Below are 22,547 nucleotides of genomic sequence, written 5' to 3' on the forward strand. Positions count from 1 at the left end.
CAGCAGAAACAGGGGCCAACAAAGCCGGGTGGAGCGGGCAGCCACTGCGTCTCCAGCTCCCAGCCCTGCAGTCCGTCTCCCTCCCTGGCTGTCCCCACGAAAGCCATGAGTGAGTGACAGAGTCAACGGCAATGGACTCAGGACCAGGCATTGCGCTCCTAGGGCCACAATAAGTCGAATGTCTTGTGTTCTTCAGACTGGACTCAATGAATCACTTGCCAACTATTTAATGAGCACCGACCAGGTGCATACCTAAGGGCCCCTGGCTAAGCTGGGGGCCCCTGGCGATGACTAAGTGCTCCACTGCCTATCTCCAAGCTTCAGAGACAGGACACAGATATTCGTGGTTACAGATACCTGCCCAGGTGTTCCTACCTGTGTCAGGAGTAATGTAGGTTTGGGGTGGCATCATGGCACCCTCAGCAACCTACCTGGCACTGCCGGAGCTGTCATTCAAGTGCATCCTCGCTCCCCGAGGCTGCCTGCACCCAACCTGGAGGGTAGGCTGGGGCCAGACATAGCAGGCTTGGCCCCTTCCAGGGGCAGGGGTCGGGGGTGCAACAGGGCTGAGCCCTGAAGGCCTCAAATCTGTAATCAGACCCCCACCTTTGGGGCAGGGTTCCCAATGCTTCACTTGACATCTGGCTGGACACTGCCATCTACTGGAGCAGGACAGGGGTAGGAATAAGGTGACAGGGGCTAGGGGCGGAGTTCACTCTGGAACGGAGGCTGAGGATGACCCACTTGTCAAGGTTTGCCGGCCTCCCTCACCTTGCCCTGGGTGGGCTCTGTATTGTTCACCGACTGTGTCAACTGGCTCCAGAACGTCTGGTTAGTATTTTAGTCCTAGCAAGTATATGGTATACGATAGGTGCTTAAATCAATATTTAAGTCTCTACAACCAGATTTGAAGCTCCTTCAGAGTCTGAACCCTGTCGGTATCCTCCAGCACCCCAAACACAGTAGGTGGTGCCAAATAAATCCTCAGTGGCTAATGGAAGGATGCACGTCCATTTTGCTCAGTCCCAAGGGTTTCGTGGAGGAAACAGGCCTGGCTTACCCCCACTGCCTTGGGGCATTCTTTGCACCCAGGGCCCTGTACTCGCTCTAGTCCAGGCTTTGCCTCTTAAGCCACATAAAGGCCTTCCCAGGCTGGGGAAGACCCTGAGCCTGGCAGAACATCCCTGGAAGACTGCTGGCTTCCAGCATCTGCTGTAAAGCTCTTTAAAGAGACTTAAAAGAAGATTTATCCATAACCAATATGGTCTATGGCAAGATGGATGTTGCAGGAAATGGGAGACCAAGCAAGAACAACTGTCTTATCTGTAATGTCTCGGGGGAGCAGGGCTCAGCAGGGCTCGGGGCAGCCCCCATGGTGTGTGCTGGGAGCCCCCGGGCCTCTCCTCCCTCCCACTCCTCTCCTGCTCTGTATGGGCCTGGACCAATCCCCTGAGCTCTCAGATGCCACGTAAACACAGCAGTGTGCGCACGCACACACAAGCACGCGCGCACACATACACACACACATCACTGCTTGGGAAATCCCCACATCTGGCTCTCATGTGACTAAGCTATGCCCAGAAGGCCGCAGCTGGAAGGGCCTAAAGGAACAGGGGAGGGTCAGGAGTGTGTGAGCTCCCTGGAGAGCACAGTCAACCCTTTGGCACTGCACCTCAGGGTCTCTGGAGAATGCAGAGCTTCCACCCCAGAGAAAAGCCAGGAAGGAGACTCAGTGCTCAGAGGGCCCTATCCTGGCTCACTGCATAGGTGGGAAGGTGGGACCACTTCTCTGCGCCCCCCTGGTCTTCACCTGTGATATGAAAGGGCTGCTCTTTCTGTGTCAATTCTGGTCTATCATCAACCGCTGGGGGGACCCACTGGCTGGAGATCCCGTCCCCACAGAGACCAGTCTATTTCGTCACATAGTTAATGAGTATCTCCTAGTGCAAGGCACCTGGCTGGGGGGCTATGGCCCCGGAAAAGTTCAAAGTCAAGAGTCATGCCCGGTATCACGGCAAGGACCTGTGTCCCCCAGGAGACGGCTGGGAGCCACAGTCCTCCTAGTGATAACGAAAGGGGCTAGGGGCAAGTGCCCCCCAGGCACATGCATCAGTCTGTCCTTTGAACTTTTTAAAGCTTCAACAACTTTAGCGCAGGAGTGGCCATCTGCAATAGCACCTCTGCAAGCGCACTACCCTGCACGTCCTCTGCGGATGTGGAGGACGCGCCTCCGCCCCGTTGAGAAGACAGGGCACATTCAGACAGCTGATGCCGAGGCTGACCAGCTGCCCTCTGAGCGGCTGCCCTCCTTCTCCTCCAGGCTGACTCATTCAAAAACCTCCGTGAGCCAGGGGTGGAAGCCTCTCGCGGCGCCCCCCGGCGGGGTCGTGTGCCTCTTTCTCGCTCTGCCCCGCTCCCAAGATAGCACTCGAACATTGTCCTGTAACTGCTGTTTCCTGCCTCCCCAACCCATCCGAGAGTCCTGAGGACAAGGACCTTACTAGATTCACCTCAGCATCCCTGGACGCCACTGCAGGGCCTGGCACAGAGGAAGTGCTCGGATGCTCACCGCAGCCATGGGAGAGCAGCGAGGGCAGCTCCAGGTCTAGCAGGAACCATCCAGCCCAGAAGGCAAGTCTAGCACCAGTGTCCACTCAGGAACTCGCTTTCTATCGCTTCGGCCCTCAACGGTTCTCCCTCTAGCTCCAGGGGAGCTGCTACCAGGGTCAGCTGAGCTGTGGGCTGGGAGCAGAGAGAACGACCGAGGTCACAGAAGAAGTTGGGGACAGGGCCCTCTTAATCGGAAGCCTGTGATCACATGCAAATGAGAACTGAGGGAGGTGCCCTTGGAGCCAGCAGGCTCCAGGGCGGACAGGGGCACAGCAGGGAGCTGACAGAGCTGGGACGAGGGGTGTTTAATGGACATGTTTGCATGTACATCGGAAGGGGGGGGGCACTGCCGATGTACGAAGACAGTCTTGGTTCGGCCTCTTGTCGCTCGCCTGTCATCACAGCTTTACAAGAAGGATCTCGCCCTCCTGCCGGGAGCAGCTATGCACCCAACCCTGACCCAGATCCAACACTTGCGGAGCCTAAAGTGGTCCAGAGCCGAGCTGGAGAGACCCTGGAGGATGGGGAAAGGCAGCCCCCAGAAACCCGCGGGGGCTTCTCCTGGAATACGGCATCCGCGAGCCAGGAGCAGCGCCGCAGGCAGGAAGGCAAAGAGGTGCTGGCTCTTCCTCCTGGGCACAGGGACGTGAAGGGACCTTCTGGGACGGCCCGGTTTCCTTGGCACAAGACTCCAGGTCTAACATGAACAAAATACATCTTCGTTCCAGCTGCCGGGGTCACATGTGACAACGACAAGATCCAGGGGGCAAAGCAGAAAGAGTCAGGAAAACCACTTTTTCCCTTGCAAACATCTAAGTTTTACTGCAACTTTGGAAAATTTTTCTTTGCCTTCGCATTTCAAAACTGACCAATTATAAAAATGCCACGAGCCAACTAAGTTACACACGCCCCGATTCTGTTTCCAAACAAAGTAACTTTAGATCAGAAAAAGGTGCTAAAAACAATAAGTGATGTGCGTTTCTTCCGCTGTTTTTCCACTGGCTTCGTCATTACTGGAAATGTTGCCTCTTTTGTCACATGTTTATGAACCAAAAAGCCAGAGCGAGAAACAAGTTAATTTCAGGCCGAGGGCCACAGTGGGGAGCAGTTCTTTGCTTCCACAGTGTGGACGCCTCCTCCCCCAGGAAGAAAACCTTATGGAAATAAAAGGCGGATGGAGTCTCGTCACTGCCTCCTGATGACGCAAGAAGGGAGGCCAGTGGCTGGGCGGGCCCCTTAGACGTCGCCCAAGGCCCCAAAGGCTGGGCCAGTCTTCCCTGTCCTTCAAGAGGCCCCCCTTTCCCACGCTGGCCCAGCCCCCCAACTTGGGAAACAACTGAATGCATCTGTCTGTCCCTGGTCTCTGATCTTTCTGCCACGTCACTGCCTGTCTACCCTGAACACTGCCATCAACCCGCATGGATGACCCATCCAAACTTCAACCCTGCCTTGATTTCAGAATCCCTGGGGAGCCTGGCAAGAATGCCGATTTCTGGGTGCCACCCCCAGAAGTGCTGGTTCAGGTGCTCTGGGCAGGGCCTGGGAATACAGACTTGTATTATCACTTGTCTGTTTTCCCAGCAGGAGAAGCTGGGTGATAGGAGCGAGGGGACAGAAAGAAGCTGAGCAGGGCTGAGGGGACCGAGGCCACCAGCCAGCTGCCTCCTTCCTGGGAGCGAGACAGGTGATTCCAGGATTCTGGGAGCCTCCCCTCGCCTGTCTCTGCTTCACATGTCCAGGCCAGTAGAGCAGTGTGGCCGCACTGCCTCTGGCCAGGGGAGGGGTGGCTCAAACACACACACGTGAGCAGCATGCTCACTTTCTCCATCGTATCACTGCCACGTGGGCTGGCTGTGGAGTTGCCAAATCAATCAGCGTCCTTTCATTTCCAATTAGCAGGCGTTGAACTCCAGGGGTGACATCAGGCTGAAGACATGGAGCCGTGAAAATTAAAAACTGCTTTAAAACGCCAGCCCGGGTGAGAGGTGCCAGAGGTGATGCCTTCACGAGACACGTTCGCTTTTGGAACGGGCCACCGGAGGGTGCCAGGAATATCCTGGCCATGTTCGCAGAGCAGCCCGGGCTTCCTCACTGCGGATGGGTGGCTTGGGCAGACACGAACGCCTTGGAAATTGCTTTGAAAAGACTTGCTGAGATGCTCTCCAAAGGCTTCCTTTCCGGACTCGTCTCCCGCCTTCCCTTCTCCAGCCCTTCCTTCCTGCCAGGCTGGACTCCTCTTCTTCCCTCAAGTTTCTCAAACTCATTCCAGCCTCCAAATCCCTGCTCATGCTCGCCACACACCCCCGACCCCCACCCCCTTAACCTACCTTTCCTGGTCTATAAACTGGGGACGAGACGACCTGCCCAAGTTGTCGAGAGGCCATTCACTGTGCGATGGTGCTGCTTTCTCCGCTGCCCTGCGACCCTCCTCACACCTCTGCCTCATTCCAGGGCTCATGGGCTTGTGGGTGGGCTTTGCTTTAAGCAAATCCATTTTATTATAAACCAAAGTCACACAAAGAGAAATTAAGGGGGTATGAGTCATACCCTGCAAAGGGACCTTTTATCCAATTAGGAACCCTTGCGACCAACGGGTTTCCTTCTGGAAGCCCCAGGGAGGCTCTTTTGCGGCAGGCCCTCTCCCACTCTGTGGGACCACCTGCCAGAGATCTTCTGAGCCCAAATCATGGTCACCTATGGGTCCCTTGGGCCTTGCCTCAGGAGAAGAATGAACTTCAGTGGAAAGAAGTTTGGATCAGGACCTGATTAGAATCCTATGTCTACCTGGCTAGCTGACTTTGGACCAATTTCTCAACCTACCTTTCCTGGTCTGTAAAATGGGGACGAGACCACCTGCCCCAGCTGCTGAGAGGCCATTACGAGATGATGCACACTCCACCTCCCGCCATCTGACAGAGCGGAGTCACTCCGGGAGGCGGGCAAGTGCCAAGGCCAGTGGTTTCTCCTGTTTGAGAGCTGGACACTCCTGGCGCTGCCTCCTGTTCCTCATAAAAGTAGCTTCGACCCTGGTGAGTGTCCATCTACTGTGACAGGTACAGTGTTGGAGGTAAGACTTCATACGTATTAACTAGCATTCAGGCCTCGAACAACCCGATGAAGTGCTACCATCATCCCACAGACGAGAAATCCTAGGCGCAGGGAAGTTAAAGACTTGCCCAAGACCACAGAGATGGCAGAGCCGGGGCGTGACACCAGGCAGTCTGGCTCCGGGGTCTGTGTTCTCAACCCTACAGAAGACCCCATAAGGGCCAAGTCTAGGTCCCAGCTCCTCGTGGGCCAGGCTCAGGGCTCAAAGAGTGGAAAAAAGCGCTTTGAGTGGGCCCTTTTACTCTCAAATTGTAGGTAAGACCAACCTCCCCCCCCCGTTTCAGAACCTATCAAAAATTAAAATAACAACAATGGCAGCTATTATTATCGGGAGCTTGCTATGTGCCAGGCCCTCTGCTAATTCAATCCTTACATTTAATCCATTTTTATCCCCATTTTCCACATGACGGACATGAAAATTGGAGCTTAACTTGCCAGTCACCGCAAACGCATGGCAGAGAAAGGGTTCAAACCTTGTCTGTCTGACACCAAAACCTAAACTCTTACCTCTAAACAGAACAGGCTTCTCCTAGATGTAACTGCAGCAATGCTGATATTAAAACTCTGCCCAATAATGCAGGTTTTTTGTGATCATTAAAACGGAAGCTGGCCTGAGCTCACCAATTTTTCCAAGAAAAAGTATAAAGTAAACAGGATCTCATGAGGAACATCAACACTGGCCCAAAAGAACAAACTTGCAACACTCTTGAGCAACCTCATTTGCATTTAAACAAATAGCTCATCACAGGACTCCTGGGTGGGATGGAGCACCAGCCTGTGCCTGGCAACAATCCCCGGGGCCAGGACCATCCCACAATATCTGTGGCCTCCTGCGCCCCCTAGTGGCATGACTCAGAACTCCCCAGCCATGGGCCTTGGAGAATGTGGCTTCCTGAACTGAGAGCATCATCCCGCCTTTTCAGGTATGAAGAGAACCCCCTGTTTTGGGGAGCCTGCTCCAGCCCCCTCTGAGCTCCTGGAACAGTGCTCACCTTGAGGAAGCCGATTACAGCTAACAGCAACAGGCCCTTCCTGCCGCCAGGCACAAAGGCGTCTAATGGCATCACCTCTTTGAACCCTCTGCACCTTCCTGCAGGTCGCTGCTACGTCAGCTACCCCATTTTACAGGTATGACAGTCGGTTTTATGCATCAACGTGGAGAGGCTACGGTTCCCAGCTACCCAGCCAGACACTAACCTAGGTGTTTTGCAGATGTGATAAAGTCCATAATTAGTTTCCTTTCAGTGAGATTATCTAGATACTTGGGGCCAGGGAGTCAATCAGCTGAAAGGCCTTAAGAGCAGAGCCGGGGCTGAAGAAATTTCACCTGTGTATCACAACCACAGCCCGTCCTTGGATTTCAGCCTTGCCCAGCCAGCCCCCACAACCGCGTAAACCAAATCCTTGTAAGAAATCTCTTTATATATAGCTCCTGCTGGTTCTGTTTCTCTAGTTGAACCCTGACCAACACAACAGAACAGGTGAGGTAACAGCTCAGGTGCAGGGATCTGCCCAAAGTCACATGACCAGCAACATGCAGGACAAAGAAGGGAAGCCCGGGCAACCCGAAACTTCCCAGCACCCGTATGCACTTCCCCTAACAGCGCACATCCAGTTAGCGAAATCCAGCCCATCCATCGCTGCCGGAGTCCTCATCTCTCATCTGTGTCCTTCCCTCGCTGCTCTTCATTCACCAGTCAGAAAAATGCTTCTAAGATCTAAGCCAGATCGTATCTCCCTCTCCTCAGGACCCTTTAGTGGCTCGTCATCTCACTCACGGTAAAAGTCAACATCCTTAAAATGGCCCGCAAAGCCCTACATGGTCCCTGCTGCTTCCCTCACTCTCAGCTTCATCTCTGTTCTCACCTCCCCCAGCTTCGTCTTTCTTCTCACCTCCTTCCACTTTGCTCCCTTCCAGCTCCAGCCTCTCGGCCCAGCCTCGAGCGAGCCAGCATGCTGCCACCCCAGGGCCTTTGCACTCACTGTGCCCTTGGCCTGGACTGCTCTACCTCAGATAACCATGTCATTCCCTCTGCCTAATATGCATTCTTATAAATACAGTTCATCACCCATAGCAGACTGCAAACTCCTCCAGGGCAGAAGGACACGGTCCTGTAACCTCAACACCTGACATAGTACCTGGCATACAGCTGGTGCTCAATAAAGTCAGCTGGAGTTTCTGGTCTCCAAACAAGCCATGCTTGGTCTTTCTGTCCCACCTTTGCACAAGTGCTATCTCTTGATTACCTAAGCCCTCTGTACTCTGCCTCCAACCAGAAAAATTCTTCCTCTTCCCAGATAACATCTTTGCTATAAGGCCACAGTGACCGCTCCTTCCTGACCTGCGGGAGTTCATCCACCCACACAGGCATTCTTCCATCCACTGCCCATGCTACAAGCACAGGCACAAGGGGTTCCTGCTACTGGTGTGAGGCCTGCGGCTAGGTCTTCGCTCTCCAGGTGGTAGGACACTCACAGTTCGGGAGAAAACCCAAGAGCTAGAGCGTGGTCAGTGATGTGCGGGGAGAAGCAGGGCGAGTTGGGGGGCAGTTAGACGGCAGAGGATTGGGGCCGCTTCTCTGAGCTGACAATTAAGCAGAGATCTTAAGAAGGAGCCAGCCCTGTGCAAGACAGGAGAATAGCATTGCAGGTAGAGGGAACAGCCAGTGGAAAGCCTGGGTGGAGAGAACGAGCTTGAGCTGAGCAGAGAGTGCTGCCGTGGGGACGGTGTGTGTGGGGCGTGGGGAGGTCAGAAGAGGGCAGGACGGAGGGCAGGGGCCAAGGCGCAAAGGGCTCCGTAGGCCAGGATAAGCAGTTTATTCTGGGTGGGACGGGAAGTCCTTGGGGGAATTTAAGTAGAAAAGCTCATTATTTGATACATGTTTTGAAGCGCTCACTCTAGCTGTGGTATAGAGAAAGGCATGGAGGGGCCAGGGTGGAAGCGGACAGGCCAAGGAGGGAGCTGGGGTCGTCTGCAGAGACAAGGAGGCTTTCCAATGGTGGGGGGTGGGGAGAGGTAGGAGGATTAGGCGAATCTGGAGGTCAGGCTGGCAGGTGAGAGAAAGGGAGAAATCAAGATGACTTCTAGATATTGGGCTTGAGCAATAGGGCGATGGTGGGACGGAAAAGATGCGGGAAGGAGAAGAGGTAACTTTGAGGCTACAGTTTTCAGGGTCCCTGGCCCTGCCTCCTGCATAAGGCTGTGTAAGCTGCCTGAGAACCTTCTTCCTGTTGACTCTGCCCTGCCCTGCCCAAGCCTGGCTTCAGCTCTTCGTTCTGTACTCAGTAAAGATGTCGCTTCAAGGGATCTTCCAAGGAGGAGCTGGGGCTTTGGGGACTGAAGTGTGGAAGCTGATGACCAGGGAGCAGGATCCACTTTCTCCGTCCTAACGTCCCTGGCTGGAGTGACTCTGGGAAGCTTCATGACACGGCAGGGTGGAACTCCGAACTCGGACTGAAATCATCACTTTGTCATAGACTTCAGGCAGCCACCCTCTCAGAACCTTGGTTTCCCATTTGCAAAATGGGAATCCCGCCCACCATGCAACATGTCTCTGAGAAGCAAATGAGGAAAAACATGAAGTTACTAGCACGTAGTTAATGCTCATTAAGTAATAACGGTAGCTGGCATTTGGGGAGAGCTTTCTAGGTTGCAGGTAGTGTTTTAAGAATGCTTACGTATATTAACTGATCTGGTCTTCATTACAACCATATTTTAGGGTTCTCCTGAGAAAAACAGAACAGGGGTGTGTGTGTGTGTGTGTGTGTGTGTGTGTGTGTGTGTGTGTGTATGATTTGGCTCATGATTTGTGGAGACATGGTGAGCCCAGAATCTGATGTGGTAGGCTGGCAGGCCGAAGACTCAGGGAAGAGCTGCAGTTCAAGTCCAATGGTAGTCTGCTGGCAGAATTCCTTCTTGCTCAGGAGAAGTCAGTCCTTGTTCTATTAAGGCCCTCAATTAATCAGATGAAGCTGACCCATAGTATGGAACGTAATCCGCTTTACACAAAGTCCAGTGATTTAAATGTTAATCTCATTCAGAAAACACCTTCACAGAAACATCCAGAATAATGCTTGACCAAACATCTGGGTACCATGGCCCACCCAAATCGACACAAAATTAATCATTACAATGGGTACGACTATTATCCCCGATTTACAAAAAAAAGGGAGCAGTTACAGCGAGCCTAAGAAATCTGCCCAAGGTCTCAGAGGAGAAAAGCCAGGCTCTAAACTCCAGTTGTCTGGCTCCAGAGCTGGCACTTCTACCCATGACACTAAGTGGCCATTATCATAAGCACACCAATGTAAATTAAATTCCTCCATCCATCCTTTTCCTGGCCTGAGAGTGGAAGGCAGAGAAACTGGGGGAGGTTTTCCCTGGCTGGGCCCTGCATTGCTTAAGAAGCAGCACAGAACCTAAGCCTCAGAGGCTGGGAGTTGGGAGGTGGGTGGACCTGAGGGGTTATCTGGTCCAGACCTTGACTTTATGGGGGAAACCGAGGCACGGAGTTGCGAAGAGACTCATCCAAGGTCCCATGGCTTCAGAAAGTAATGATGATGCTTACCAGCGTGGTCATATAGAAAAAGCCCTCCTGCGCCAGTGGGCAGGCGCACCTGAGACACCCCCCGCCCAGCTGACGGGGCGTGCGCACTCATCTCCCCCTATAGCCACACACGCCCAAACTGGGACACAAACACAGACTCCAACGCACAACCAGATACAGCCCAACACACTGACGCACATACCCGATGCACCCAAACAAGTGAACGTACCCTCATGACACACAACTATGGAGACCCGCATATACACACGCCCCCTGTACATAAACCAGGACACAACTTTCCACATCTCAGTAAACATATAAGTAAACACCTGTACACACAAAACATACAAACCCATATTTAAAACACACACACATCATGCAATCATACCTACCCCAATTCACACCCCAGCCATCGCATGAGGGGACACACACCTCTACTGATCCACCGGCCAAGGCACTTGAACAAAGATATCTCCACACAGGACCCATTAATGTGAGCCACGTGTTTATAAACACTTCCCGCAGCCCCAGGCCAGCGCCCCCAGCTGGCTGCCCACCCTCACAACTCCCTACCCCATAAATATGGATAACACACCCATGCCAGGCCAGATGGCTCCTGTCCGTCCCCTACCACATCGGTACAAACAGAATCCTAATTTCTAGCGATCGCCCTCCCCAAAGCAGCTAACACCAGCCCACACCCAGGCATTTGCCTAGCCCAGCCTCCCTCACCCTGAGAGACTTCTTCTCTGACCCCAGCCCTCTGCACCCAGCACTCAGCGTCAGAGGACTTGTTTCCTCAACGCTCCCGTCTCCACACCCTTTGCAAACTCCGGGTGAGCCATGGCACCTGTCAGGCCAACGAGAGGGCGCGTCGGCCCCCTCCCAGCCGCATCTCGGCTGCCACCACGCAGAGCCCCGACCCCGCAACAAGAAGAATGAGCTCAGAGTTGAAGGAGGAGGAGGGGGAGGTCTGCTCTGCAGGTGTTAGAAACTCAGTCGCTCAAGTACCCCCCCTACTCCCCCCTTTCAGACCTGGATGTCACCTTCCCTCTGGGAAAACCCTGCGTCTCTATTAACCCTTCAGTCACCGCAGCACCGCGGGAAGGACCTAAGGAAAAGTCACAGCAGCGCCCAGTAGTGGGTACCGCAGCCTCGGGCGGAGGGGGAGGACAGGAAAAGGATCAACTTCCAGCGAGACACCCCCACATTCCTCATGCACCCACCCTCATTCCCACAGGGGAGAGCCCGACACACTCGGTGGGAGAAGGCGGTGAAAGCAGCAGAGCTCTGTGGGGCACAGGCTGGGCAGCAGGGCCACTGGGGGAAGAACCCCGGCCCCGCGGGACCACGGGTCAGGCAGGCAAGGACACCCCCGCGTCCCCCGAAAGTCCTCCGCAGGGCCGGAGAGGCGCGTGCACGAAGCAGGAGGGGAGGGTGGAGAAAACACCCGGAGGCTCCCTTACCTGATTTCCTCTTGGAACTGCCATAGTCCCTGAAAAAGAAGCAACAACAGATAGACATGGTTAGGGCCGGCGGGGGCGCGGGGCTGCGGGGCTGCGGGGCTGCGGCTGCAGGGCGCCCACGGGCGGGCTGCGGTGGGTCCCTGGCGCCGCTGCTCATGTGATCCCCGCGGCTGGCGAGCCGCGCGCTCCGCAGCCGCACGCACTGCGCTCCGCGCCTGCCCGCAGGTCCCCAGCCAGCTCGGCCTCCGGGCACGGGCACGATCTGCCTGGTCCCGCCCCACCACCGGCAGCCAGCGCCCCGACCCCGCCCCGCCCCGCCCCGCCCGGCGCTGGCCCGCCTGGAGAGGCTCGATGGGCCGTTCAGTGTTCACTCGTGCCCTTTGCCAGGCACCTTCCCCCATCCGCGGGAGGGTGAGGCAGGTGCCCACGCACTTTCTAAATAGAGAAACTGAGGCCGTGGAGGGAGGTTGCCAGAACACAAGTCCTATCCGCGCGCGGAGCCCTCTCCCCCAGCGCTCCCCCCTCCAATTCTTGGCATCGCTTGCTCATGCCCACTCAGCCTTTAAGTCACGACTAAAATGTCACCGTCACCTCCTTAATGTGTCTTTCTACACTTCTTCCCCCTTCTCCAAGCTGGCCTCCAATAGTCACATATTTGTGTGACTCTTTGACTAAAGTCTGCCCCTGCCCTAGACTCAAGCTCCCCAAGGCCACACTGTGGCTTGTTTCCTCCCACTACATCCCCTGGGCCTGGCCGGCATCGGTGATGGATAAATATTGGCTGCAGGCTGAATGTTGAACAGATAAGCTGGAGATTCAGTAGTGGTGAGGGCAGAGCATAGTATGAGGCTGGGAACAGTAGGAATAGAGGTTGAACTTCTGAGGAAGGGAGCGCTGGATTCAAATCCTGCAACTAACAACAACTCGACAACCTCCCAGCCTCCACTTACCTGCCCTGAACTACCCTAGCCTGGAGCCCGCCCTGTCCCTCTAGCAGGAATTAACCCAGATTCAGGATCAGGCTCTCACCCAGATCCTGCCTCCAGGTATCCTCCTGTGGGAGGTCCTACCTTTTGCCCTTTCACCTCCCCCCTCACCCCCCACCACACACACACCAGCCTCACGGGGCCCCTCAAATGCCAGAAGTTCTGTTAAGTGCTCAGGAGACAATGGCTGCAGACCTAGCTGGAGACTAGAGGAAATGCCTTTCATTTCCCCTGGAGATCAAAGAAAATGCCAATTTCGAACTTCCAACTTCGGTAGAAGCCAGCTGGCCAGCTAGGTCTCCCGCTGGAGAGAGGAACAACAGATTCACAGGAAAGGTGTCAACCTAATGGAGACTCCCAGATACTCCGATTCTGGAGGTCTGGGGGTAGCCTGGGCTCTGGGAGGGTTTGTTAAGTTCCTGCACAGCCAAGGGTGAAACACCCATCCCCACCCCCCAGGCTCCTATGTTTCCTAAAGTTTGGGCTCAGAACTCAGTGCACTGGAATCCTGGGGCCCAGGAACCTGCATTTCTAATGCCGTTCCCCTACCCACCCTCCTGTTTGAGAATCCCCATTTGAATTCCATGCCTCTTTCAATCCTTACATCCACGACTCGAGGAAGATCGCATTGTGCCCATTTTACAGATTAGGAAGCAGAGGTTCAGCCACTGCCCACGGTTACCCACCCTGGAGAAGGGTTTACAAGCCCACCCACAGGCGTGGAGACTGCAGTGTGGATGGCGTGGAGGACCTGGTGAATCTGCTCCCAGAGAAAGGATTAGGAAGGCGGAAGAGTTCCCATCTGCCCCTCCCCTCCCCCACCTGGCAGTCCTGGGGAGGGCGCTCATCTCCTTGGGGCAGAAGGGAGACTGGGAGAGACTGTGTCCCAGAGGACCTGGCTGTGCCCCGTGAAGCTCAGTGGTGGGGAGAATTCCCAGTGAGAAAGAGGAGAGCATTGCACAGTGGCCATGTCCTTGCCTGGCAGACTTGCCACTTCCAAGGAGGGAATTCTGTCTCAGCATTTTTTTTTTTTGCAGTGAGGCCTGGGGAAGGGCAGGAGATGGATGGCAATGAGGAGCTAGTTGCCCCTACGGTCCTCCCTCCCCCTCCACTTTCCCTGCTATCCTGCAGGAGAAGCCCACTGGGCCCGGGACCACAATGGCCCACCGACCGACCACCCCCTGGCTGCCAGACAGGGGGTGACTTCCTCAGGGTGATAGCCACCTTCTCCCCATCTGTTTTTGCAGCTGTGGGTTGCCCAGGGTTCATTTTGAGCTTGTCAACACCCCCAGGGGGATAGCAGGCAGGTCATTCATTATCCTGTGACAGGGGAGGACACTGAGGCTCCGGAATGAGAGAGGAACATAATTCACAGGTGCCGAGTGCCTCCTATGTGCCTCCCAGGTCAGCGACTCAGCCTGCTCCTTCAACGGGATCCTCTGCGGGAGCAGGTTACGAATTCAGACATGGGGCCCTACCCCAACCTAACTCACTTCCTGCCCTCCTGGGGGTTTGGAGGCTGGGCCACACAGACGGCAGTGGTGCCAAGGAACATTCTACTCCTGCACCATCATCTCCATAAGACCCCAGCCACCCCTAAGAAACATTTATGCTTAGTAAGAACAAGGCGCTCACAGTGCCAGAACAGCTTACAGATGAATCCTCCGGCAGGCTTGTCCTTCAACCAGAGTTGAGCTCTTCCCACCAAGGACTACTGGACCTCCACAGGTAGCGTGGGTCCCTCATTTTGCAGGTGAGGAGAACAAAGTTTAGAAAAGCAAGACAACTTGTTCAGGGTCTTGCAGCAAGCAGGCGAGGCTGGGATTGGGTACTGAGAACTCAGGCCTTGCTCTGGGGGACTCAAGACAAATCCCCAGGCACTGCCACCCCCTGGAGCCGTGGGTACAGCGTGGGGTGGGTAGGGAGGGGAACGCAAGGCCCTGAGGCCTGAGCAGCACAGGAGTTCATGGAGAGGAGGTGAGTGCTGGCAATGGGGAAGCTGTGCAGTGACTGAATGGAGGGAATGGCCGCCACAGGAACCCCTCACCGCATCTGGCCTCCAGCCTCTTGGCAGTTTCCGGTTGGGCACCTTTCAGCAAAGCCTTCTCATATTTTTAGCTGCTAAATATGCTTAGGTATCCATCCGGTGGCCGGGATGTCCGCATCCCTCACATACTGGAGCATGGAGAGAAAAGGGCAGGGCTCCCGGCCTCTGGCACGCCCTGCAATCAGTCCTGGCCTGGGTGGGACAGCAGGCCCTCTGCTGGGGTCCAGGTCCGGAGCAACTCAAGATCGCCCTCCCCTTCCCTCCCCTCTTGCCCCGAGTTGGTGCTGACAGCCTCCACCCTCCGATGATTCCACTCCGGGTAGGTCACAGTCTAGCCTGCTTCCGACATGCTGCTGAATCACTATCATCTCCCAGAGAGCCACAGGAAGGAGAAGGGAGGGGAGGCGAGGGCCAGCAACTCCCTCTAGTGCCGCCAGAAGCTAATGTAATGAAAAAGGCCTCCCAGGCTGTGTCCTCGCTAGGCTCCATCAGGCCACTTGGCCTTCTCTGCAACTCGTCCAGGGTGAGTAAGACCGCAGACCACAGGTGCAGTGACCGATAATCCCAGGCAAACCAGGACATGGGACTTTCGGGACTCAACCTGGGAAAGTCACACACTGGGACACTGGGTCACCACATGGTCCACAGGTCTGGGAGAGATGGGTGGAGTTAGCACGACCCCTGCTCCACTGAAACAGGGACTCCTGAGGGCTCCCCCTTCCCCCATGCAACAAGAACAGCTCAGCTCTTGGCCCTTCCTCACAGGATGAGGTTCTGAATGAGGTTCATGGGCCAGTTCTGGAAGCAGACAGACTCCAGTGTAACTCTCTGCAATTTGCTAGCTGGGTAGTCATGTTGAGCTACTTGCTTTACCTCTTGAGCCTCTATTTCTCTATCTGTAGAATGAGGATAATAACTGTACTGACCCCTTAGGATTCGGGGAATAGGAAACGTAGAGTATGCATAAAGGAGCTGGCATACTGCCCAGCACAGAAAACGCCGTAGAACTTGTCTTCGTTACCATTCTTTCGTACCTGAACCTGACCCCACCTTAGTTGCTATCCAAATGGCAAAGGCCTGTTTAAACGAAAGGAAGGGGCTTCTTCTTAAGGACCTCGCCATGATGCTGGCAGCACAGTGCCCAATAGGGGTGATTCCGGCCCCATTTTCAGTCATTTGGGGCTGTCAGAGACACCGAAACAACCCCAGTCCCTGTCTCGCGCTGTCCAGGAAAAACATTTTTACACACTGAATGTTTGCTTAAGACCCATCTGGGTTCTTCGGGTAACAATCATATTTTCAGGGTGACCCTGACCCAGAGGAATTGGCTGCTCTGGACTCATTTATTGGGATGCATTTAACCTCCCAGGGAGCAGCCAACTCTCAGAGCCCCAAACCAAGAGATGCAAAGACCCCTTCCCTCCCCAGGAATTCCTGCATGTTCACACTAATGAACTCAGAAGGCTCAGCTTTCCTTCTTTTCCCCCTACTTTCACGTCTCTTGGTGAGACGTGCTGTGCCCCTTCCCCAGACATTCTAGTGAAGGTGCTGGTGTTGGAGACAGTTCGGAGGGAGAGGCTGGAGGGAGGGGGTGAGAATGGCATTTAACAATGCCCGTTTTTGCACACGCCTCAGCACCTGCCGCCTGCCCTTGGAAATTCCAAGCAGGCATTTGGCTTCAGTGCTCTGAAGTCAGTAGAGGTAGTATCAATCCATTTTATGGATAAGGAGACTGAAGTCCTGAAGGCTTAAGTGGCTTGCCCAGGCTCCTGAAGCTACAATGACAGTCCCGACCCAGAGTGCTCCCCCATGGAGGCGCCCACCAGAGATTGGGCTGCAAAGAGAAAATGTACAAGTAGCAGAAGCAGGCTCTCTCTGGTGGAAAGGCAACAGCCATCTTGCCAGTCAGGGTTCCCGGAGTGAGGGGCAAAGCCTGGAAGAGCCACTGAGGCAAAGGAGAAAGTAGGAAAGGGAGTGCGGTCTGGCTGGGCCGGCTCTGTGAAGGATGCTGAGTCCCACCAGGTGAAATTCTGAGTGCTACAGGAGCTGCTTTCTGCTGCCTGCCACCCATTCCTTCCCATTCTCACTCCCATCAGCGAGTGTCCTGGCAGAGGAGGACATGCACGCAAGAACTTCCAGCCTGATCTCGCTCTCCTGTCTGCTGGCTGACATTGGCTGCTCGGCTCAGGGTGCCTGTCTGCAAGGCCTGTTGCTGCTGGAAATTGCTCGAGAGGCCAGCTGAGTTGCCGGGTGGCTTTGGGTCTGGGGCATGGGTGGTACCTATGCTATGAAGCCTGGGCGAGTTGCTATGCAACCCTGGCCTGGGGAATGACGTGAAGCCCTTGAGGTTCTGACTGCTGTTAACCAATAAGTACTTTCTCAGCTCCTGCTACTGGCTGTCTCGTGAAGACCTGTGTAGGCACAAGTGAAATATGTGATGTGCTTCTGGCCTGAAAGTTTGGGGTGATTGGGGGAACAAAACCACATAGCACAGTGAGAAAGGCATCATTCTGAGACCATCTCAGCTGAGAGTCATAAGAGTGGTTATACTCCAAGTGCAGAGAAAAGACAGATTCCAGGGCTGTAGGGCATCTAAGGTGGCTTCCTGGAGGAGGGCGCCTTGCACTGAGCCTTGAAGGATCAGGGGCGTTTGGGTCCATGGAAAGGGTACAAAGGGGAAAGCTCTAGAAGCAGGAGCAAGCAGCTCCAACCAGAAAGGCTGAACTGGGGAGGGTGGGCCAGCAGGGGAAGGGAAAGGCCAGGCTGAGGGATGGAGAGGAGAGGCTTCGATGTCCAGCTGTGAATTCCTGAAGGTTCCAGAATCAGGGAGTGCTGATGTCAGGGCACGCTGGAGAAAGATTTTTCTTAAGAGGCCAGGGAGATACCTAGGGGGCAGGACAGGAGAGAGGTTGTGACAAGTCTGTCACCAGCCCCGGGTTCTGGGCCTGGCTCTGCCTCTCAATGACCAGTGGACCTGGGCAAACTCGTGCTTTGTAAATGACAGGCTGTCCAACCCCTTAGTGATTTCTGCAATACATTTAGTGTGTCCCAACAAGCATTTCAGAAAGACTTTGTGACACGATCGAGTCACCCGTAGTAAGTGTAAAGATGGTTTTGTGAAACTGTGGTTTTGGACCTCTACCCACCCATCTGCTTATCTGCTTTGGATTGCGAAGTGAAGTTTCTTACTGTGGCAGAGAAGTTTTAAAACCACTGACAGATACTCAGAACCTCAGTGTCCCCTTCTGAAATGAGGCTACTCTGAGCGTCTTCAAAGGCTGTTGATTCTCTGGACCCAATACAATGAGACAGAGTATGTTGGTCCAGAAGCCGAGTGAGGAGGGTCTGGGCGAAGGGGTTTCAGGTCAGCTGAGGTCGAAGAATGCTGGGGGATTTTTCCACCCTGCTTAGCCCCTTGCTGGGTTTTTGTTCTGGCTTTTGAGAGCGTTTGCACGGAATGGTCCCAAGGGGCAGCGACCTCCAGGGAAGACAGACGGAGGGGGCACGAATGCTGTTCTTTGCCCCCATTTGTGCCCTGGTCTACACTGTGGCACTGAGGGCCCTTGTGTCGAACAAGAATCCATCCTTTCTCCGCAGGGGCTGTGTTTTCCAGGGTTCTGAGAATGGGCCCCATTGTGGCCATGTGGACAGTGCAGAGAGGCCGGAATTCCTGCCTGAGGAGAAAAAGCTGAATTCCTGGGGAGGGAAGGGGTCTCAGCACCCCCCGCCCCCCAACACACACACACACACACACACACACACACACACACACACACACACACACACAAGCTGTGTCCCAGAGAGGCCCGAGCTATGGTTATTGCAGACCCCAGAAACCTCCCAGGCATTGTACTTGCTCCCCAAATGTCCCACAGGATCTCTGCCATTGCTCTCTCTAGTCACAACAAAAGGACAAAGCACCGTCTGTCTGTCTGTCTCCTCTGACTCGACTCACCATTCTGGGCAAAGACCGTGAGCCTGTCTCCAGCCCCACCACCTCCAGGCCTCAGAGCGGAGAGTCTAAGAAGGTGGCTGGGGTTGAGCCTGGCTTGGCCACTTACCACTTCGTCAAGTTACTTAACCTCTCTGTACCTGCAGTTGTCAAAGGAGATAAAAACTTCCTACCTTTGTTGTTGGGGATTACCTGGGATAATGTGCAAAGCTCTTAGAAGGCATCTGGCCCTTGAAGAGGACCCCGGGCCAATAGCCTGTGTTTACGAGAGGGCTTAGATTTGGCGTATGGACGGTGGCCCCAGTATTGAAAGTGCTGACTGGCCCGCCCCCATCGGTTTGGACCTTGTAAGACCCTGGTGCTGTCACCCAGGGCGTCAGCTCAGCACCATGAAAACAAACAAGCCTGGGTTCCCACCTGTGTGCACTCCGAGGAGTCCCACCCAGATGGCGACTAACAGGTGTCCGTGGGAGGAGGAGATGTAGGGGTACGACACGCTGGTTTCTCAGAGGGGAAATGAAGCCACAGGCTCTCTGAGCTCCTGCTCTCTACTTTGCCAGGCCACTCCTGGCCATCGGGCTCCCTGGACTTCTGGGGACCGTGTGCCCGATCTGGGAAACAATGGAAGGGATGGTGACAAATTAGGTGATGGGGTTCACCTATGAAGCCCCCGGAGAGAAGGGAAAGGAGGGTCTTCCATGTTTGGAGGCCTTCCCTTTCTCCAGGTCCATTTGTCTGTTCGTCCATCCATCTATCCTTCCTTCCATCCATCTATCCATCCACCCACCCACCCATCCACCCACCTACCCACCCATCCATTCACCAATCCATCCATCCATCCATCCAACCAACCAACCATCCGTCCGTCCGTCCGTCCATCCATCCATCCATCCATCCATCCATCCATCCATCCATCCATCCATCCATCCATCCATGTCTTAACTGGGGGGTTGCTGTAGCCCCAGCCTTTTGTCTGAGAAGAAGAGCGAAGGAAAACACAGTTCTGTCATCACAGAGCACACTAGTTGGAGAGACTAGAAAAACATCCAGGAAAAGAAGCCATGGAAGTCACTTTGTGATTAGGTGCCCCACAACCTGGTCAGAAGGACTCGTTGTATAGTAATTCCCAGGAAGGGGAGGTCAGAGTGGTCCGGGGTGGTCAAGGAGCGTTGCCTAGAAGAGGGGCACTGCGGCTACCTTTGAAAGATGAATATTTAGAATCAGCAGAGGCAGGAAGGAAATTCAGAGTGGAAGGAATGACGTGAGTACAGGTGCAAGGGCAGGAGTGGATGTGGGATTGTGTGTGTGTGTGTGTGTGTGTGTGTGTGTGTGTGTGTGTGTGTGTGTCAGACAGACACAAGGGTCTTGCTGCTAAGCAGACTTCTGGGTTGCTCCTTAGCTGTGGGCCCCTCACTCCCTAACCCTGGCCTAATTTCGAGCTGGTGCTGGGAAGCTGGGAGCTTGGGCCAAGGGCTCCCGGCTTCCCACGGAGGCCCAGGAGCCCATCCAAGGCCCAGCTGTGCTTATTCCTGCCTCAGTCTCCATGGGAAAGGACCCCAAGTTTCTCCCACCCCCCATTCCTGGTCCAGAGGTGGCACGTTTCCTGGGCTGCTTCTTGGGGGCTCTGCCCTTGTAACCATTCAGAAGATGCGTAGTTGGCTCTGCAACCCAAGGATGGCCTGACTTGGCCAGGGGGCAGGCTTTACAGTCTCCGCAGAGGCTGTTTCAGCGGAGTTTCTGTAAATTCCGGGGACCGTGATACTGGGTTGGTGTTGTCCTGGGCTCTGTGCCCCTCTGACTCTCTATCCCCTCTTCAGCTCCCAGCCTAAGGCCACTTCCCAACACCTCACCTCCAAACCTGGCCTAGTGCCGCACCCTGTCCCCTTTCTTTGTAGTTTTTACCATTAGTATCATGACTTTGCTGTTTCTTCCTCTCCAGCCTAGGCTCCATAAGGCAGGAACTATGATATCTCCCCAGGTCTCACACAGGACTAATTGGTGTTTGCTGAACGAATGCATGAATGACAACCAGGCTCAAGGGCGCCGGGTGGTTCAGAGGGCTGGCCAGATGGGGGTGTTATCTTGAGCTGTCCTCCAGGCAGGCCCTGGGTCTCTGCCATCCCCTCTGTTCCCTCCAGGAAAGCCCAGTGGAAATGCCACTTCCTCCAGGAGGTCTTCCCTGAAAATTACAGACGGGTAAGCAAGCACAGATATCACCTTGTGTAAAATACGAAAGAGCTTGAGCAGCCTCTGATGGCTTGGTGCTGTGCTTCCTGTTCATTTATGAGGATGGCCTCAGTCTCCTGTGTCCCATCCTCTGTGACGTCACCCAGGGTTGTCATGGAAACTACCCTGGCATCATAGTGAGCCTGCACGCTCTTGCTGACATCTGCATTATTGCTTCACGTGGGTCTCACTTCTCCCCCAGCTGGACTGCAGCGCCTTGAGGAGACCGGACTGTGATTGCGAGTCTGCTCAAGGCCTGAATTTATCGATTTGCTTTATTCAGTCTTGTTCGCTGCCCTCGCCCTGGCGGGGGATGAGTCTGTTTTACTCAGCCCTGTGACCCCAGAGCCTGGCACATCACAGGTGCTCAGCAAGAGGGGTGCTGCAGGGGATCAGAGGACAGAGCCTGGCAGCTGTAGGGAAGGTCTCCCCAGCCTGGGGACTCTGGAGGCTGAGGCCTTTTGTCGCTAAGCTCTGAATTTCTGTAACAGAGAGGAGACTAGACTGATTATGAGTTTGCTCAAGGCCTGAGTTCAGCCTTGGCTAAAGCTCTCAGGAAGGCCTGCAGAGGTGGGTGGGCAGGGGCAAGGGCAGGGGGTGTTCATGGAGGTCTGCAGGGTGGGAAGGTCAAGAAAGAGACAAGAATGATCATGAGGGTTCTAAGCACGGACTTAGGAGTCAGCCGACACCGGATTCAAATCTCCACTCTGCCCCTGGGCTAGTGACTTAGGTAAGCTCTTTATGCCTCAGTTTTCTCATCTGGAAAATGGGGGCAATGATAGTGTCTTGTTCTTGGGGTGGTCAAGAGAATTGAGATAATGTACATGAAGCATCTCCTGAGCCCTTGTTCTCAGACTGGGCCCACAGGCGAGCTGGGACAGGCCTGCAGCCCAGGGTTCTTCGCTGGCTGCCAGAGCTCCCCACGGGAGGAAGCCCTAGTCGCTGACTGACAACGCACCACTCTGGCTGCCTTCCTTCACTTCCCCACCGCCGTCTCCTGGGATCACCTCCCACATAAGCTGCCTGGGCCCAGATCTGCTTCGGGAAGATTCTAAACCGAGACAATCTACCTCTCCCTGTCTTTGGCCCACAGGATCTTTGTAGCCCACAGAACTTAGCACAGTGTCCAGCACACAGTAGGGGCTTAACCTAGACATGCTGGGCGCGGGCCAACGTGGGGATAACCCATGTCCACTGTCCTCTGGTTCCCGAGGTGGCTGCCTGCAGCATGGCAGGTCTCCACGTGCCTCTGGCCATGCGAGACAGGCTCACAGATGTGCTTTCTCAACTGGAGTGGGGGTTGGGCACTCCTAGTTACTAACCTTTAATTCTCTGGCTTGGCAGGCACAGCCTTCTCTAATCAGGAGCCTGCCTCTTCTCTACCTAATTAAATCAGACCTGACCACAGCCCAGCTCCCACCTCCCTGGCCAGTTAGAGCAGCGGCCCCTCCTCCCTCTCCATCAGCCGGGCTTCTTTGCAAGTCTGCATAAGGGTTTGACCCTCCTCCCACTTCCATTCACCAGCATTCAGGATGCTCCAAGCCTGGGGAACGCTCTGGAAATCCATTGGGAAGGTTTCTGAAAGCCCAAAAAGTACTGGACTTT

The 22,547-nt window shown here is 54.8% G+C and overlaps 1 protein-coding gene across 6 annotated transcripts in view; it reads right to left on the reverse strand.

The window, feature by feature from the left end:
• The window catches only part of SH3PXD2A (SH3 and PX domains 2A), a 213,972-nt gene that overhangs the window by 70,343 nt on the left and 121,082 nt on the right, over window positions 1–22,547 (reverse strand). For 4 of the 6 annotated variants that reach the window (XM_016154473.2, XM_016154470.2, XM_016154472.2 and 1 more), the window contains one exon: window positions 11,732–11,760. In XM_016154473.2, coding sequence (XP_016009959.2) covers window positions 11,732–11,760 — 29 coding nt within the window. Of the gene's footprint in view, window positions 1–11,731; window positions 11,761–14,352; window positions 14,580–22,547 lie in introns of those variants that run through there. The other 2 variants (XM_036223663.1, XM_036223664.1) reach the window with 1 other exon arrangement.

The sequence above is a fragment of the Rousettus aegyptiacus genome, unplaced genomic scaffold (genome assembly GCF_014176215.1).
Source record: "Rousettus aegyptiacus isolate mRouAeg1 unplaced genomic scaffold, mRouAeg1.p scaffold_m13_p_6, whole genome shotgun sequence".
Classification (NCBI taxonomy): Eukaryota; Metazoa; Chordata; class Mammalia; order Chiroptera; family Pteropodidae; genus Rousettus; species Rousettus aegyptiacus.